Raw genomic sequence first — 19,817 nt, 5'->3', positions numbered from 1 at the left:
ACCAATCTTTTTAGTTTTCTTATATTGGTAGGTTTAAAAATCATGAGGAAAATAAAAAAAAAATAGAACGAATTTTTATCCCTCCAAATAAGACAACATAACATGAGAAAAATAGATGGAGGTTTGGAATTTTATTATAAATATATCCTTGTAAAGATTTCAAAATTTCAAGTATTATCATTCTATTTTTAAAAGTGTCCTCTCTCTCTCTCTCTTCTTTTTAATATGAATTATATATATATTTTTTAAAATAATTTATTACTAGTTGATGATATAAGATGATTTGTACTAGTGAATAGATCTATTATTTTATTAGGTTAATAAATCATTATAGTATTTGTTTTTTGGGGATTTTCATCTTGGAGATGCTCAAAAGGATGAAGATATAATATTAATTAAACTTAAAATTATAATTATTTATCTATCAGAGTTCAAAAAAAAAAATGATAGTTCAATAGTCTTAAAAGATAATGAATTATATTAAAAAAAATGAAAAATATTATTTATGTTAATTGTAAACACACGATATAAATAAGAAATATTTCTTATTAATAAACGCTTAACGAGTCCAATCAATCAGAAATTAACATGACATAAAAGATGATGCTTACCCTTTATTCTATAATATTATATTATATTATATTATATTAAGGGCCAAAATTTTACAAAGGGACGAAGGACATCCTTTGCATTAGGATGCTCCCACTCCACTACTGTCTCCCACCATTCTTGTGGACTTGAATAGATATTTTTAAGAGAAGGGGGAGGGGATGGCTGGCCATTTTCAAGCAACGGAAGACAAATCGGCATTCTCTTCAGCTTCTCACAATACATTACAGTAATATCTTCAAGAGAATTGCAAATCAGTTTTGCACTACAAATGCTTTTCAATTCTGGTAAATATCTCAGTCTCAGAGCTCTTAACTTTGGGAGTTTTAATTCGGCGATGGAACTGGAGGTGTTGCTTTCTTCATCTGTTGTTCCTATTATCTCCTCCATTTTCTCACAATCACTAACATCAATCATTTCCAGGTTTACGAGGTTTGGCAACAACACAAGTGGGAGCAGCTTCTTCATACTCTTACTATCACGGCAATAAAACTCTTTAAGACCAGAAAATATACCATTATATGATGGTAATGGTGGTGGAGCATTGCAGAACCAAGAAGATGAAAACAAGCTCTCCATGTTATTGCAACCCCGAATGCTGATTTCCTCCAGTTCAGTTGCCTTCTCTAATGACAAAACATCACACAAACTTCTTGCATCGATACATTGACAAACCAGTCCTTGAATGCCATTTAAGAACTTGACCTGAAAATCTCTATCTTTGTTGATACTCAAATTACTCAACCCAACTGTTTTACTTGGAAAAAAATCAATGTATTCCCAAAAATCTTCATCCACCATTCCTATTGAAATTCTGTATGTGCTTAATGATAGGATCCCATCCCGAGATCTGAGATGCTCCACAAAGTCAGAGACACCTTTGAAATGGCATTCCAAAGTTTCCAAATTTCTCAAGGATCCTACTTCCTTTCCTTCAACTGTTATTGGAGCATAAAAATCCTTAAAAAACTCTTCTAGTACAAAGACTTGCAGGTGAATGAGTTTTGGTAATATCCCACTAGGAAACTCCTTTTCACCACATCCATTCATTCTAAGATACCTTAGGTTGGTTAGGCATTTCATTCCTTGAGGCATCTTTTCAAGTGTAGTGCAAGAGAGATCCAACCTTCTCAGTTCTCTGAGCTTCTTTAATGATGGAACATGTCTTAACTTCCAACAATCATTGAGCAATAATGCAGTGAGACTCACCAAATCAGAGACAGAGTCTGGCAAATTTTTAATACCTGTGCAAGACAGATCGAGGACCTTGAGCCCATGCAATTGCTTGAAAAATGAATCTGCAATAAATCCCAACCAACGATTTTGACAAAGCAATAGAGTTGATAGATAGGGACACCTAGGTGAATAGCTGGAAGGAATTGCTTTAATTTGGTTTTGCATTAGTGAGACTCTTGTGAGATTCTCTGTCCACTCCTCTGCATCTGGCAACTCTTTTAATTGTGCACCTGCTTTAACCATGACTTGAGAGTTCTCTAGCAGTATATGAATGGTCATGTCCCTAATCAAGTCATGCATCTTGACATGTGTCATTTGAGCACTTTCTAATAGGCAGACACGTTCAAGTTTATTAAGCATCGTGTGGCCCTCGTCAAATGCATCTTTCCTGCTCCTCATTCCTTTAATTATTCCCTCATCGATCAAATAACCTATCAACATCTCCCTTTCAATCTCACAATCTTCAGGAAATAATGCACAATACAAGAGACATTGTTGAAGTGCTAAATCACCTAACCGATCATAACTAAATCTCAATAACTTGAATACTTCATTGTCCCTAAATTCTGATTCTCTCAATTTCTTCAATGCATTTCTCCACTCATGTAGGTCATCCACTCCCCTTAAGCTTCTTGCCACTGTACTAATTCCCAAAGGCAAACCAGCACATTCCCTAGCAATAGCTTTTGCAACTTCTGGTGAAAGTGCTATATCACTTCCAAGTTTCTCCATGAACAAAGTCCAAGCTTCTCCCTCAGAAAGTGGCTTCACTTTGATTTTGTGTTGGCAAGTCATCTGATGACAAACTGTTTCTGATCTAGTTGTCATAATCAGCTTGCATCCTTTCAACCGGACAGGAATTCCCACTTTTTGGAGCTCAAAACTGTTCCACAAATCATCTAAAATAAGAATCCATTTTTGTTTCTTCATTAGTTTTTCTGATAATTTGGCAGCTCTATGCAGATTATCAACCTCCCTTGAAATGTCAAGATCAAGATGTTTAGCAATAATATTCTGCAATCTATTAATGCTGAAATCTTGAGACACGGTCACCCACCAAACATGATCACAAATATCTGGTCTTTGTAGAAGTTCATTATGGATATGTTGCAGTATTGTTGTTTTACCAACTCCCCCCATCCCATAAACACCAATAGTTGGGACTTCATCATCCATTAACAAAGACCATATCACCTTTGTATTCTCTTCAAATGCTTGACCCACTGGCTTTGTAGAGCTAGTAGGTAATGGAACTCCTGTAGAATTGTTGTATTTCAGACTTTTAGAAGATCTAGCTCCTGCGCCAGCCTGCACTACTGATCTTCCACTACTCTCCACATCCTCCTCCTCCACTGGTTCTGTCCTCACTCTAACCATGTCCTGCTCATCATGCATAGTTACCTCATTGTTTACTGATGAAGCACAAGGTTGACCATAACATCTTCCAATGTCAAGACAAATTTGGGATGAATCTCCTCGCGGCTCCAGAAGCTGCACTTGCTCTGTTCTTGGTATACTCTCAAATGCATCATGCTGAAAAGATCCTTCACCAGTGTTTTCTATGTCATTTTCTGCTTGTAAATGTGACTGAATTCTCTCTTCTCCGGGACCTTGTTCCATGCCCTGAACTCCCACTTGTATCCTTCCAGCACACCCTGCCAAATTGCCAAGTACTGCATTGCTTTGTTCCAACGCTCGATCCACTGGTTCTGTCCTCAGTCTACTCTCGAGTGCCTCTTTGGAAACACTATCTTCATGTGCTCTCACTCCGGTCATGCTTACTTCGTCGTTTCTTGCTATTGCTTGTGAAGAAATCCTCTCTTCCTCTGCTCCAGGTTCTACAACCTGAACTTCTCTTTGTACCCTTCCAATACCTCCTCCCATATTTTCAATCTTAATGTCTTGTTCTTGTGGACAAGTTGAAATTCCAGAATCATTAACATTGATTGAACTTTCTGTCCTTTTAAGTCTTTTGTTGCCACCACACATAGCTAGAAAGGCTGCTTCTTGAACTTCTTTAGACACCCCACGACAAATGGCAACACCATGCCCTTCTGCTCCTGATAAATGCCATTTGATCCTTGAAATGGAGGTTTTATTGGCAAATGTATGTGGACAAAACTTACACTTCATGCTACCATCAGCCATATCTTCAATATAATTCAAAAATGGATCCTTTGATCCAACCATTTCAACCTATAGAAAAAAAAAGAGGGTCAAAATAAAAATTAAAATTGATGGAGGTTACACCATATCCGGATGGATGAGAAACTACTTCAGCGCTGTTACCCTTATTTTGCTATTAAAATTGATAGTTAGTTTATTGCACAATCATAAGGCGGAAAAGATGACGATAATTCAGTTATACTTCTTACTTGTTGAGTATTTAAACCCCTAAGTTGACTTTGCAGGGAAGTGTCAAGGCCAGGATTTGAGGCATTTGGCCTAGCAGTTTGAATTTGCAATCCTGTGACTTCGAGGTCATCCTCGGAGTTGGAGCTTACTTCGTCGTTTCTTGCTATTGCTTGTGAAGAAATCCTCTCTTCCTCTACTCCAGGATCTACAACCTGAACTTCTCTATGTACCCTTCCAATACCTCCTCCCATATTTTCAATCTTAATGTTTTGTTCTTGTGGACAAGTTGAAATTCCAGAATCATTAACATTGATTGAACTTTCTGTGCTTTTAAGTCTTTTGTTGCCACCACACATAGCTAGAAAGGCTGCTTCTTGAACTTCTTTAGTCACCCCACGACAAATGGCAACACCATGCCCTTCTGCTCCTGATAAATGCCATTTGATCCTTGAAATGGAGGTTTTATTGGCAAATGTATGTGGACAAAACTTACACTTCATGCTACCATCAGCCATATCTTCAATATAATTCAAAAATGGATCCTTTGATCCAACCATTTCAACCTATAGAAAAAAAAAGAGGGTCAAAATAAAAATTAAAATTGATGGAGGTTACACCATATCCGGATGGATGAGAAACTACTTCAGCGCTGTTACCCTTATTTTGCTATTAAAATAGATAGTTAGTTTATTGCACAATCATAAGGCGGAAAAGATGACGATAATTCAGTTATACTTCTTACTTGTTGAGTATTTAAACCCCTAAGTTGACTTTGCAGGGAAGTGTCAAGGCCAGGATTTGAGGCATTTGGCCTAGCAGTTTGAATTTGCAATCCTGTGACTTCGAGGTCATCCTCGGAGTTGGAGCTTACTTCGTCGTTTCTTGCTATTGCTTGTGAAGAAATCCTCTCTTCCTCTACTCCAGGATCTACAACCTGAACTTCTCTATGTACCCTTCCAATACCTCCTCCCATATTTTCAATCTTAATGTTTTGTTCTTGTGGACAAGTTGAAATTCCAGAATCATTAACATTGATTGAACTTTCTGTGCTTTTAAGTCTTTTGTTGCCACCACACATAGCTAGAAAGGCTGCTTCTTGAACTTCTTTAGTCACCCCACGACAAATGGCAACATGATGCCCTTCCTCTCCTGATAAATGCCATTTGATCCTTGAAATGGAGGTTTTATTGGCAAATGTATGTGGACAAAACTTACACTTCATGCTACCATCAGCCATATCTTCAATATAATTCCAAAATGGATCCTTTGATCCAACCATTTCAACCTATAGAAAAAAAAATGTGGGTCAAAATAAAGAGTAAAAATCGATGGAGGTTACACCATATCCGGATGGATGAGAAACTACTTCAGCTCTGTTACCCTTATTTTACTATTAAAATTGATAGTTAGTTTATTGCACAATCATGAGGGGGGGGGGGGGGGGGGGGAAGACGACGATAATTCAGTTATACTTCTTACTTGTTGAGTATTTAAACCCCTAAGTTGACTTTGCAGGGAAGTGTCAAGGCCAGGATTTGAGGCATTTGGCCTAGCAGTTTGAATTTGCAATCCTGTGACTTGGAGGTCATCCTCGGAGTTGGAGCTTACTTCGTCGTTTCTTGCTATTGCTTGTGAAGAAATCCTCTCTTCCTCTGCTCCAGGTTCTACAACCTGAACTTCTCTTTGTACCCTTCCAATACCTCCTCCCATATTTTCAATCTTAATGTCTTGTTCTTGTGGACAAGTTGAAATTCCAGAATCATTAACATTGATTGAACTTTCTGTCCTTTTAAGTCTTTTGTTGCCACCACACATAGCTAGAAAGGCTGCTTCTTGAACTTCTTTAGACACCCCACGACAAATGGCAACACCATGCCCTTCTGCTCCTGATAAATGCCATTTGATCCTTGAAATGGAAGTTTTAATGGCATATGTATGTGGACAAAACTTACACTTCATTCTACCATCATCAGCCCTTTCTTCAACATAGTTCCAAAATGAATCATATCCGACTTGTTGAGCATTTAAACCCCTAATATGACTTTGCAGGGCAGTGTCAAGGCCAGGATTTGAGGCATTTGACCTAGTAGTTTGATTTTGCAATCCTCTGAGTTTGAGGTTATCCATATGTGACCTGTATAAAAATGAAGTGATCATATTATAAAACCAAAAATCAATGGTGTATCTAATTATCAAAAAGGTATTAATATTGTGTTAAAACACAACAGCTAGAAGTCAATCAGTACCTAGTAGAGTTTCCAAAGTGCCGAGGCACGAAGTTCTCTTGTTGTATATTGTCTATATTAGGAATTACAGCAGCTTGATTACAAAAATATTGACTCCTGAATCCAAAATCATTCGCAAACAATATGAAGCATTACAAACTTATGTTTAGTTTGCTGGGTTCATGTTCAAGCTATGATGTTTCTTTCCTGATTGAAAAAATAAACTTTTTTACAGATGGTGGGAACTCCTTCCATCTCACCACAAGTACATGATGAATAGTACAGGAGGTGAAAAAAGAAGAGAAAGCACATATCAGAGAAGAGTATATACATATGACAAATCTGAGAAAAAGATCAATTTATTTATCATGGATTACTTTAAAGATTCAAACCATAGTTACAAATATAAAAACAAAAACACCAACAAGATGAAGAAGATGAAGTACAAATAATTTACCTGGATTCAAGATGTTCTTCAAGGGCTGGTTTGCTTGAGCAGTAATCAGCCAAAAAAAGAGAAGAGAAATCACAGATCAGAGAAGAATATAAGATATGTGGAAAAGAAAATAGGTAGAAGATGATTAGTACGTCCTGAGGATTAAAAGAGGAGAAATCACAAATCAGAGAAGATTATATGATTTAGAAAAATAATAAAGTTGCAGTGCTGAGAGGGAAAGGAAAACAGAGAATGGTAATAATAATAATAAATAAATAATTATTGTATTGTTTGATAGGAAGGAAGGAAGTTGCTAGGAAGGAACCCTCCGCTTACCTACCAAGCATTATATTATAAGATATAGAAAGTTAACGTGTGGACCCCCCTAATGTTGAAACTTTGAAGAAGCTGCCTGGAAAATTAAAGTTGCTTGGAGATTTGATTAATCAAACTAATTTATTTTTATTTTTAATGTTATTATATTAAAAATATATTTTTTCAAGACAAATAAATTTTTAAAATATATACAATTTTAAATAAAAAAACAAATTATATCTTTTTTGTATCCTAACAATCTTCATCTTTAACTGGTCAGCTTCTAGATTTACTCCTTAAATATCATCAGTTCAAATCTCAAAAATATCAAGATCACTAGATGTTTATATAGTCATTAACTTTAAATCTTATAAAATTAATAATTGTTCCTATCAATAAAATTTAATGACAACAACAATATACACGAGTAGCAATATCACAGCAAAAAAATTAAATCAATACAGATAAATAAATGATTCAAGTGTATTAAAATAATTAATCCATTCAATAGCTAGAAAAAGCGTGACTGAATGCATAAAATGCATAAATCCTATGATTATTTGGAGAAGAGTTAGAATAAATGGGATATCTTTTGCCCAAAAAAACAAGCTATTTTAAGCATTTTCGATTCTATATTAAATGTATAAAGAAAATTCAAATTTCCTACCTTTATAAGAGGTTTTTTTGGCAGGGAAGACGACCCAATGCCATCTAAACAGAAAGACAAAGACAAAGGCTTAAAAAGTAGAACAAAAGTCCAGATCATGGGCTCAAATGGTTTCAGATGAAGATAAAATTTTCCAAATTAAAGGTTCTCCCTTTGGAAACCTTGATCATGTCGGATAGCAGCAATGAGGAGAGACTAGTGATGATGGATCATGTTACGTAACTTTAATCACGTCGGATACCACCAACAATATTCCACCAGATAATTAATTTCATTCAGATAGTTCATGGGAAAGGTACAAATGAGCTGACTTGGTGAAACAATCAACTATCCCCCAAATTGAATTATAACTCTTCCGAGACAAACTTGACATAAAATCTATAATGAGTTTATATCATTTCCATTCAAAAATCAATAATGATTGAAAATGTCAGGAATTAACGATGGTTGTAAAAACCCTAATAACTTCTGATGCTCGCTTTTAATTCTTTGATAGGTTAAGTATTCTCAATAATGTTTTTTATGCCATTTCATTAGTGAATTGTTTCAAGTCTATACATCTTGTTAAAATTAGGATGTACATTATAGGTGGTTTGATATGCTTCCGTCATCGTATTTCTGTTCAAATCATTCACCTCAAGCACACAAAAACCTAATCTCAACAAACCATCCTCACCATCAACAAAACTTGGAGCCTTTCCTAACTCTAACTCATCTTGAATCTTATATAGCTGCTCATCTCTCGTCAATTGCTTCAATCTGGTCTAACAAGTTCGATTTAGTTTGAAAGTGAGCCAACAATGCTCCTAGTTCCCCAATCTCAAAACTAACCTTTTCATCCAATAACTTGTGTAACTCCCTAATCAATAGCCTCCTCACCTCTTGAATATAAGCCAAACCACCATAGATTTTATGCTCAAGGCATCGGCAACAACATTCACTTTTTTCGGGTGATATTGAATCATGCATTCATAATCACTTAAAAATTCTATCCACCTTCTTTGTCTTATATTCAGATTCTTTTATTGGAAGATATATTGAAAAATCTTATAATCTGAAAACATCTCACATGTCTTTCCAAACAAGTAGTGTCTCCAAATCTTAAGAGCAAACACTACCATAACCATCTCTAAATCATGTGTGGGGTAATTTTGTTTATCTTTCTTCAATTTCCTTGAGGCATAAGCAATTACATTATCATTTTGCATTTAAACACAACTCAATCCAATTCTTAATGCATCACAATACACAGTAAAGCCACCGAACTTTGAAGGTATTATCAAAATCAAAGTCTTAATTAACCTTTCCTTCAACTCTAGAAAACTCTTCTTACACTATTTTGGCCACTAAAACTTGATTTTTTTCTGTCAACTTGGTCAATGAAGCTGCAATTTGTGAAAAGCTCTCCATGAACCACTTATAGTATCGTGCTCAACTCAAGAAACTCCTAATCTTAGATATTATAGTCAGTCTAGGCCACTTCTTAGTTGCCTTCACCTTTAGTGGATCAACCTCTATCCCATTTTTCAACATCACATGTCCAAAAACCCAACATTCTCCAACCAAAACTCACTTTTCAAAAATTTCTCATACAATTGATGATTTCTCTGAGTTTAAAGAACCAGTAACAAATGCTCTTCATATTCCTCTTCACTCCTCAAATACACTAAAAAATCATCAATGAATACAATAACAAATCTATCAATAAATGGCTTAAAAACACTGTTGATCATGTCTATAAAGGTTACTAGTGTATTTGCTAACCCAAAAGACAATATTAGAAATTCATAGTGTCCATAACAAGTTCTAAATACAGATTTAGGAATATCATCATTTCTAATCCTTAACCGGTGATACTTAAATCACAAATCAATTTTTGAGAAACATTGAGCTCCTAATATTTGTTATGATAATTTCCTCCTATTCATGGGTAGTTTATGCTCATGTGTCAATATATGTGAGCTATATACATTACGTTTTGTGGTGTGTGTGTATCAGCACTTGCAAATTAGAAACATCATCAACATGGTTAAAGAGGGTTTGGGCCCATTATAGCACAAAAATGCTCGTGAATTATACCAAAACTACTAGCTAATCAATCACCAACATGGTTAAAGAGGGTTTTGGATCAATATTTGATGGCAACGAATCAGCAGGAGGAGATATGCTTTCTTTCCAAGTCCTTAAATAAGAGCTATCAATATCCAAGAGCACAGTAAATCGAACGACTTTGAGTTGCATTACTCATTAGCACTTTGATAGACAAATTAATATTTTTAATACAACTAATAAGTAAACAGAGCAATCAATAAACTAAAAGTAGAAGAAGCTATACTGTTAATGAACTGAAGCATATTCTGATTAATTTATAGAGCACGCTTGATCACGGATTTGTTTTAATAATATCTGAGCTATACAATGCTTTCACATGTGCAATTGATAAGGGCAACATAAGAACAATGCCAAACAGAATCATGCCTGCGTGTTGCTGGTTGCCTCATTTGCTGCTGAAGAAGCGGTTTTTGGAGCTGAAACGATTGAGTCAAGATCAGCTCCAACAAGTTAGGAAGTTAGTAGCAAATAAAGCTGCTGTAGAACAACTCTTATTCCATTAAATCATGTCATTATTTTTCTGAAATTAGTTATCAAAACTCTTGTCTAAAAGAGTGATTCAATCAATAAAAATAGTAATGATTTTGAAGTCTCAAAACAACCCTTTATATGTGCTGGTTTTCTCTGTTTTTTGTGTCTCTATTCTGCTAAAAACTACACTGCATCTCCCTATCCAACCCCTGGTGCATTTATGATAGGGGATTCATTGAATATGCGCCATGCTGTAACAGGAGGAGGAATGACTGTTGGACTTTCTGATGTTGTTCTACTGCGAGATCTTCTTAGGCCTATCCTAAAGCATGAGGTTGGATCAGGCATCATCTTCCCTATACTTAAGGCAAAAGGAATCAGAGCAACATTCTTCCAGGCAACCACGCCTGCTTACTACAGAACTCCTCCTGTCCAATCCACTGATGATTGAGAAACAGGGAAATAGTTGTTTATTTTATTGGTAAAGGAACCGATTCTTATCAGCTGAATTTATGAAGCATGAGGAACAACATGAACAAACATGAAACAATCCTCATGATGTACCACATGAAATGAATAAGATGAATCTCAAAATTGTATTTCCGTTGTATTTTGAGTTTTCCAAAATAATATATATATATAAATGTTGTTTTTAATGGTCATGAATCCATTTAGTTAATATATATTAATACAAATAATAAATAAACAGAGCAATCAATAAACTAAAAGAAGAAGAAGCTATAAGGTTTAGAAGATACAAATAAAAATATGGAGTGTGAAGGCATCGAGAAAACCTTATATCAGAAATGGCCAGAAATGGATGAGGTGTTCCTCTCTAAACGTTTGATTTGTCTTCATCTTCCTTCCTTATATATAAAAAACTTACAAAGGGTAGAAGGACCTCCTTAGTGTTGTTAATAATATCTGAGCTATACAATGCTTTCATATGTGCAATTGATAAGGGCAACATAAGAACAATGCCAAACAGAATCATGCCTGCGTCTCGCTATCCAACCCCTGGTGCATTTATGATAGGGGATTCGTTGAAAATGCGCCTTGCTGTAACAGGAGGAGGAATGACCGTGGGACTTTCTGGTGTTGTTCTACTGCGACATCTTCTTAGGCCTCTGAATGATCTTAGCAATGCAGCTTCCATTTGCAAATATCTTAATCCTTTTGCATTCTGCGTATGGTATCGGCACTTGCATGAATATGCTTAGCTAATATTTCTTCGGCCAGTCTTCCTCGGAACAAACTCTGAACAGGAATTGCTTAAAGAAACTTCATATTTCAAGCATTGCTGAGTGAAACACAACATAACCATATTTCTATGCGGTTGGTAGATACTATTAACTTATTATTGGTTGCAGCCAACGGCATTTGCAAGCAACACATTTGCCTACACACAGAAATCTCTTCATCGGATCAGGATCCATCAAGGAAGGAAATGAAAGAAGCATTCTTCAATTATTTCAGCCTTGGAGGCGTTTTCTCAGATGGACTGATGGCTCTTCTGTCTGGTCTAAACCCTGACCCGTTGAGCTTGGTTTTCCACTGCTTTGCCATGCTTGCCTACGCTGTTGGCCGCTTATTGCTTCCATTTCCTACACCAAAACGCATGTGCATAGCGGCTAGACTAATTTTGGTCTGTATCTCCAGCTTTCTTTACTCTTACTATCAGAAGCTTTTTTGTTTGAACTGTTATTCTCACCATGAGTTTCCTAGACAAACTTAAATTTTTATTTTTGTCAATTTTCAGGTTGGATCAGGCATCATCTTCCCTATACTATAAAGGCAGAAGGAATTAGAGCAACATTCTTCCTGGAAACCATGCCAGCTTACTACAGAACTCCTCCTGTCCAATCCACTCATGATATAGAGTAACAGGAAAATATATAGTTGTTTAGTTTATTGGTGAAGGAACCAATTCTTATCAGCTGAATTCCACCCTGGTTATTCTTCTAACCGAACAAGAGACAAATAATAAAACCTGCAGTATTTTAAGATAATAGCAAGTTATTTTTCACTTTTTTTCTTTTTTTTATAATACAGCAGTGCCGTTGTTGTTCGAATTCCCTTTAAGTTGTTTTTTCCCTTTTTTTTTATCATTGAGATCGAACTGAGCAACCATATGGAGTAGGCTATTAGCACGCTGCCAGAACAATTCGTAAAGGGCCTGAAAATCTCTATCTTTGTTGATACTCAAATTACCCAACGCAACTGTTTTACTTGGAAACTTTTCAACGCCATATAAGAATTTCAGAATTCCCACTGAAATTCTGTATGTGCTTAATGATTGGATCCCATCCCGACATCTGAGAAACTCTATGAAGTCCGAGAGACCTTCGAAATGGCATTCCAAAGTTTCCAAATTTCTCAAGGATACTACTTCCTTTCCTTTAATTGTTATCGGAGCATAACATTCCTCAAAAACCTCTTCTAGTACAAAGACTTGCAGGTGAGAGAGTTTTGGTAATATCCCATTAGGAAACTCCTTTTCACCACATCCATTCATTCTAAGATACCTCAGGTTGGATAGACATTCCATTCCTTGCGGCATCTTTTCAAGCATGGTCCAAGAGAGATCCAACCTCTTCAGTGCCTTGAGCTTCTTTAATGATGGAACGTATCTTAACTTCCAACAACCATCGAGCAATAATGCAGTGAGACTCATCAAATCAGAAACAGACTCTGGCAAATTTTTAATAACTGTGCAAGACAGATCGAGGACCTTGAGCCCATGCAATTGCTTGAAAAATGAATCCGCAATAGATCGCAACCCTTCATTATCACGTAGAAGTAGAGATGACAAATTTGGACACATTGGTGAATGGCTGGAAGGAATTTCTTCGATCTCGTTTTGCATTAGTGAAACTATCGTCAGATTCTCCGTCCACTCCTCTGCATCTGGCAACTCTTTTAATTGTACACCTGCTTTAACCATGTATTGAAGGTTCTCTTGCAGTATATGGATGACCATGTCCCTAATCAAGTCATGCATCTTGACACTTCTACTACCATCATACTCCATTTTAACACTTTCCATTAGGCAGACATTTTCAAGTCTATTAAGCATCGTCTGGCCCTCGTCAAATGCATCTTTCCTGCTCCTTATTCCTTTAATAATTTCCTCATCGATCAAATAACCTATCAACTCCTCCCTTTCAATCTCACTATCTTCGGGAAATAATGCACAGTACAAGAGACATTGTTGTAGTGCTAAATCACCTAATTGATCGTAACTAAACCTCAATAACTTGAATACTTCCGTGTCCCTAAATTCAGCTGATTCTCTCAATTTCTTCAATGTATTTCTCCACTCATGTAGATCATCCACTCCCATCAAGCTTCCTGCCACTGTAATAATTCCCAATAGCAAACCAGCACATTCCCTTGCAATATCTCTCGCAATTCCTTCCACTTCTGGTGAAAGTGCTATGTCATGTCCAAGTTTCTCCATGAACAAATTCCAAGCTTGACCCTCAGAAAGTGGCTTCACTTTGATTTTGTGTTGGCAAGCAATCCGATGACAAATTGTTTCTGATCGAGTTGTCAAAATCAGCTTGCATCCTTTCAACGTGACAGGAATTCCCACTTTGTGTAGCTCAAAATTGTTCCACAAATCATCTAAAATGAAAATTCATTTTTGTTTCTTCCTTAGTTCTTCTGACAAATTGGCAGCTCTATGCAGATCATCATCTTCACTTGAAAGATCTAAATAGAGACGTTTAGCAATAAGATTCTGCAATCTATTAATGCTGAAATCTTGAGAGACAGTCACCCACAAAACATGATTACAAATATCTGGTTTTTGTAGAAGCTCATTATGAATATGTTGCAGTATTGTCGTTTTACCAACTTCTCCCATCCCATAAATGCCAATGATTGGGACTTTATCATCCATTAACAAAGACCATATCACCTTCATATTCTCTTCAAATGCTTGACCCACTGGCTTTGTAGAGCTAGTAGGTAATGGAACTCCTCTAGTTGTATTTCAGACTTTCAGAAGATCTAGCTCCCGCGCCAGCCTGCACTACTGAACTTCCACTATTCTCCACATCCTCCTCCTCCAATGGTTCTGTCCTCACTCTAACCATGTTCTGCACATCATTCATAATGACATCATTGTTTATTGACGGAGTAAATAGTTGATCATAATATCTTCCATGATCAAGACACAATGAATCTGTTGGTTGTGATGAATCTCCTCGAGGCTCATCAGCTTGATTAATTGATGGCCTCTCACAAGAGCTACCTCTCTCCAGATGCTGCACTTCTTCTGTTCTCGGTACAGTTTCAAATGCATCATGCAGACGCTCCACATCCTCATCTTCCTGCATTAAATAGGTAGAGATTTCATTCAGCTTCTGCGCCTTTGAAAGGGCAGAGTGTATCTGAACCCAAGTACCATCAGCAAATTGATCCACTAAATCTGTTCTTTGTGTTGCTTCTCCTCTATTCTCACGAGCATCAACTCTGAGTCCCCAAGGAGAGACACTTCTGTCAACATGCTGAAAAGATCCTTCACCAGTGTATTCCATGCTATTTGCCGCTTCTACACGCGAATGAATTCTCTCAGGCCCAACACCTTGTGCCAAATTACCAAGTACTGCATTGTCTTGTTCTTGTGGACAGGTGGAAATGGCATAATCATTAACATTGCTTGAACTTGCTATGCTTTTATGTCTTTTGTTGCCACCATGCATAGCTAGAAAGGCTGCTTAATTCTTGAACTTCTTTAGGCACCTGACCACAAATGCCAACACCATGCCCTCTCTCTCCTGATAAATGCCATTTGATCCTCGAAATGGAAGTACCATTGGCAAATAAATGCCCACAAAACTTACACTTCATGCTTCCATCATTCATATCTTCAACTTCCTTCCAAAACGGATCATCTGATCTACCCATTTTGTCCTATAGATAAAAAGGGTCAAAATATTGAATAACAATTAATGGAAGTACATTAATTGGAAAAGGAAAAGGAAGGTGAAACTAAAATAATAAGTTACAAACAGCAAAAATAATAAGTTACAAACAGCAAAAATAATAAGTTACAAACAGCAAAGAAATTAAGAAGAAAAAACAATGAATTCAAGGTTAACTTGGGGTCAATTTAATTAGTATGAACTCCATAAGGCATGGATTGTTAAAACTGAGAAAGATTAAATTATTTTTATTTTTGGAAACTGTTGATGATCCTAACTCCAAAGTTTCTCATTAGAATTTCTACAACTTGTGGTTTCCTTGAAAGATTCAAACCAGAGTTACATGTGAAAAAGAAAATGAAGAAGATGGAGTATAAATAATCTACCTGGATTCAAGTTGTTCTTCAGGTCCTGGTTTGCTTAAGCATTATTCAGCAAAAAAGACAAGAACAGAGTAGAATATATAGTTTAAAAATAACAAGAAAGTTCCAAGATGTTGAACTCCAGATGATTTGATTCAATCAGAAAAGGAAGCACTGATCTTCAGAAAGGTTTAAGAAATTTGATGAGGGAAATTGGGAAATCAATGGTATAATGAGATGGGATGTGGAAGATAATGTTACAGTAGCAAAGATATTATTCTAATAAATCTTTAAATCATGTTAATCTTATAAAAATAAAATAAAAATAAATAAATTACGAACCAGTGTAATATTGAAATAAACAAAAATAATTTAAAAAAAACAAAAAAAAAAGCTTGAATTATTTTGTAATTTACAATGAAATGAGTGTGGATAGATAATGATTCTTTCATGTCTTTTAACTTTTCTTTTAATAAAAATTAATAACCCTATAATAGTTTCCTCGAGGATGCTCAATGATGCCAAATTAAAACATCTTTTTTATTGCAATCATGTGTAACTTTTTTAAAATAAAATATTTTAAAATATAATATTAAAAAAGACATTGTTATTTTTTTTTAATTAAATATCATCGTTGAACCACTCACTTTCCTTCGAAAAGGATCCAAATCCTCTCTCACCAATAACTCCTGGATTCCTAGGTCAACCCTGTTCAACTGTGCAAGTGAACAACAAATTCACAATTTAACAAAAAAATTTAGAAAGCATCCTCAAACGGGTTGGAAAAGATAACAGAGGCAAGGAGATTATAAGCAATAGTATCAGAGAATATAGACAGCATTATCCTAGCAGAAAAAGTGATATAATGACAAGAAATGCTCATCCTAACTTCCCTAGCCAGTGCTTATGACGGCAGTTTCAGGTTTAGAAACCAAAACTCATCCAACAAAAAATGTATGTTCAGTTCATACTCTCTCAGGGGCATTTAAAAGAGAATCTTAGCCTTCCTCATTTGATCTTCTCAATGCTGAGGTAGAAGAATACTTTTGACATGTTTACTATGTTTGTTGTGATATGGATTGACCAGAATTCAAGAATGTTCGAAGAGATGAATTCATTGGCGATGAAATACCTTTCTTTTATTGATTTAATTTTCCATTTCCTGTATTCTGCTATGGAGATGAATTAATCTTCATTGTGAAAGTATTCTCTCATGCTCTTAAATTCTTACATTTTTATTAACAATAAGAGATGAAGAGGAGTTGGGTATGGAGGTGAAGGTATAATGCAACCAACAAATGATACAGAATAAGCTCAGATCAAGAGAACAATCGACACAATTGTCCCTTCCACTTTTTGTCTCTCTTCCTTAACTTAGCATCTATCCCTTTTACTCAGACAAAACCACCAGGCACTAGTAGAAAACTTCATAAGAACCAATTCAACCTTGAGATTCATCATCAACCCTAGTAGAAAACTTCATTTTGATATTTTTTTTAATCTGTATTATATATTTTAAAAGAATAATTTATTGCTAGTTAATGATATAAGATGATTTGTACTAGTGAATAGATATATTATTTTATTAGGTTACTTTAATGATAAATCAATATAGTATTTTTTTTTTTTTTTGGATTTTCATCTTGGAGAAACTCAATAGGATGAAAATATAATATAAATCAAACTTCAAATTATAATTATTTATCATTCGAGTTAAAAAAAAAGGTACAAAGGGACAAAGGACTATTTAAATATTAATTAATAAGAATATCCTTGTTGATTTAAAGGATTATTTTCATCATTCATATAAAAAATAATTGGCAATTCCATTTCACACCAGCCCAAATCCACCCATTGAGCAATCGATCTTTAATCCAAAAGCATCATGCAAGTAATTTCAATAATAATTAATAAAAATATCCTTGTTGATTTAAAGGACTATTTTCATCATTCATATAAAAAATAATTATGTTTTGCCCATGATTTTTAACAAACAAATATTGAAAGAATGATATATTATTGAATATGAGCAAATTTAAGGTTACAGTCGATTAGTATTCTTACAACGAAAGGATTAACCATACATATTAATTATTTTGAGAAACAAAATCCTCTTCTACGGGGATGATGCTAAACCAAGCTCTACAAAGGGACGAAGGACATCCTTTGCATTAGGATGCTCCCACTCCACTACTGTCTCCCACCATTCTTCTGGATATACTATGATTTCTTCAAGAGAAGGGGGAGGAGATGGCTGACCATTTTCAAGCAATGGAAGAGAAATTGCCATCCTCTTCAGCTCAACACAAAACATTATAGTAATATCTTCAAGAGAATTGCAAATCAGTTTTGCATTGCAAATGCTTTTCAGTTCTGGTAATTCAGACAATTTCAAAGTTCTTAACTTTGGGAGAATGAATTCCGTGATGGAATTGGAGGTGCTGCTTTCTTCATCTGCTGTTCCTATTATCTCCTCCATTTTCTCACAATCCATCACTTCAATCCTTTCCAGGTTTACGAGGTTTGGCAGCAACACAAGTGGGAACAACTTCTTCATACTTTTACATCCATGACAATAAAACTCTTTAAGACCAGAAAACATACCATTATATGATGGCAATGATGGTGGAGCAGAGCAGAACCAAGAAGATGAAACCAAGATCTCCATGCTATTGCAATCCCAAATTTGGATAACCTCCAGTTCAGGTGCATTCTCTAATGACAAAACATCACATAAATTTCTTGCATCGATGCTATGACAAACCAGTCCTTGAATGTCATTTAAGAACTTGACCTGAAAATCTCTATCTTTGTTGATACTCATATAACCCAACCCAACTGTTTTACTTGGAAAAGGACACTCAGTTATTCCGTAATAAAGTAATTCATCCAGTATACCTACTAAAATTTTGCATGTGCTTACTGATTGGGTCACATCCCGAAATCTGAGATACTCCACGAAGTCAGGGAGACCTTCGAAATGGCATTGCAAAGTTTCCAAATTTCTCAAGGATCCTACTTCCTTTCCTTCAACTGTTATCGGAGCATAACTTCCCTCAAAAACCTCTTCTAGTACAAAGACTTGCAGGTGAGAGAGTTTTGGTAATATCCTATTAGGAAACTTCTTTTCACCACATCCATTCATTCTAAGATACCTCAGGTTGGATAGACAGTCCATTCCTTGCGGCATCTTTTTAAGTGAAGTATGAGAGAGATCCAACCTCTTCAGTGCCCTGAGATTCTTTAATGATGGAACATGTCTTAAGTTGTAACACTCAATGAGCAATAATGCAGTGAGACTCACCAAATCAGAGACAGAGTCTGGCAAACGTTTAATAGCTGTAGAAGACAGATCAAGAACCTTGAGCCCATGCAATTGCTTGAAAAATGAATCTGCAATGATTCGCAAACAAAGATTTTGACATAGAAGTAGAGTGGATAGATTTGGACACATTGGTGAATGGCTGGAAGGAATTTCTACGATCTCGTTTTGCATTAGTGAAATTATCGTCAGATTCTCCGTCCACTCCTCTGCATCTGGCAACTCTTTTAATTGTGCACCTGCTTTAACCATGTATTGAAGGTTCTCTTGCAGTATATGGATGGCCATGTCCCTCATCAAGTCATGCATCTTGACACCTCTACTACCATCATACTCCATTTTAACACTTTCCAATAGGCAAACATTTTCAAGTCTATTAAGCATCGTGTGGCCCTCATCAAATGCATCTTCCCTTCTCCTCTTTCCTTTAATTATTCCCTCGTCAATCAAATAATCTATCAACTCCACCCTTTCAATCACATGATCTTCAGGAAATAATGAACAGTATAAGAGACATTGTTGTAGTGCTAAATCACCTAGCCGATCATAACTAACCCTCAATACCTGGAATACCTTCTCATCCATGTCCCTAAATTCTGATTCTCTCAATTTCTTCAATGTATTTCTCCACTCATGTAGATCATCCACTCCCATCAAGCTTCCTGCCACTGTAATAATTCCTAATGGCAAACCAGCACATTCCCTTGCAATGTCTCTCGCAATTCCTTCCACTTCTAGTGAAAGTGCTATGTCACGTCCAAGTTTCTCCATGAACA

General features: G+C 35.8%; 2 protein-coding genes and 1 pseudogene across 2 annotated transcripts in view; all 3 read right to left on the bottom strand.

The window, feature by feature from the left end:
• Positions 1 to 528: 528 nt before the first annotated feature.
• LOC18108053 (uncharacterized) overlaps positions 529 to 19,817 on the bottom strand; it is a 257,452-nt gene continuing 238,163 nt past the window's right edge. Inside the window, exons 29-31 of the mRNA XM_052449711.1 lie at positions 4,943 to 5,485; positions 4,221 to 4,763; positions 529 to 4,041 (exon numbers count right to left, since the gene is read on the bottom strand). Coding sequence (XP_052305671.1) covers positions 643 to 4,041; positions 4,221 to 4,763; positions 4,943 to 5,485 — 4,485 coding nt within the window. The 3' untranslated portion in view covers positions 529 to 642. The remainder of the gene's footprint in view (positions 4,042 to 4,220; positions 4,764 to 4,942; positions 5,486 to 19,817) is intronic.
• LOC127904810 (uncharacterized) lies at positions 14,014 to 15,947 on the bottom strand. Its single transcript, XM_052449718.1, has 2 exons — positions 15,744 to 15,947; positions 14,014 to 15,346 (listed from the first exon to the last, which is right to left on the bottom strand). Exon 2 carries the CDS (start codon positions 15,133 to 15,135, stop codon positions 14,413 to 14,415), a length of 723 nt encoding a protein of 240 aa, XP_052305678.1. The 5' UTR covers positions 15,136 to 15,346; positions 15,744 to 15,947; the 3' UTR covers positions 14,014 to 14,412.
• LOC18109910 (probable disease resistance protein At4g27220) overlaps positions 17,720 to 19,817 on the bottom strand; it is a 173,184-nt pseudogene continuing 171,086 nt past the window's right edge.

Source organism: Populus trichocarpa, chromosome 19 (assembly GCF_000002775.5).
Source record: "Populus trichocarpa isolate Nisqually-1 chromosome 19, P.trichocarpa_v4.1, whole genome shotgun sequence".
Taxonomy (NCBI): domain Eukaryota; kingdom Viridiplantae; phylum Streptophyta; class Magnoliopsida; order Malpighiales; family Salicaceae; genus Populus; species Populus trichocarpa.
Note: the sequence above shows the minus strand (reverse complement) of the source record. Positions and strands in the feature narration are given on the sequence as shown.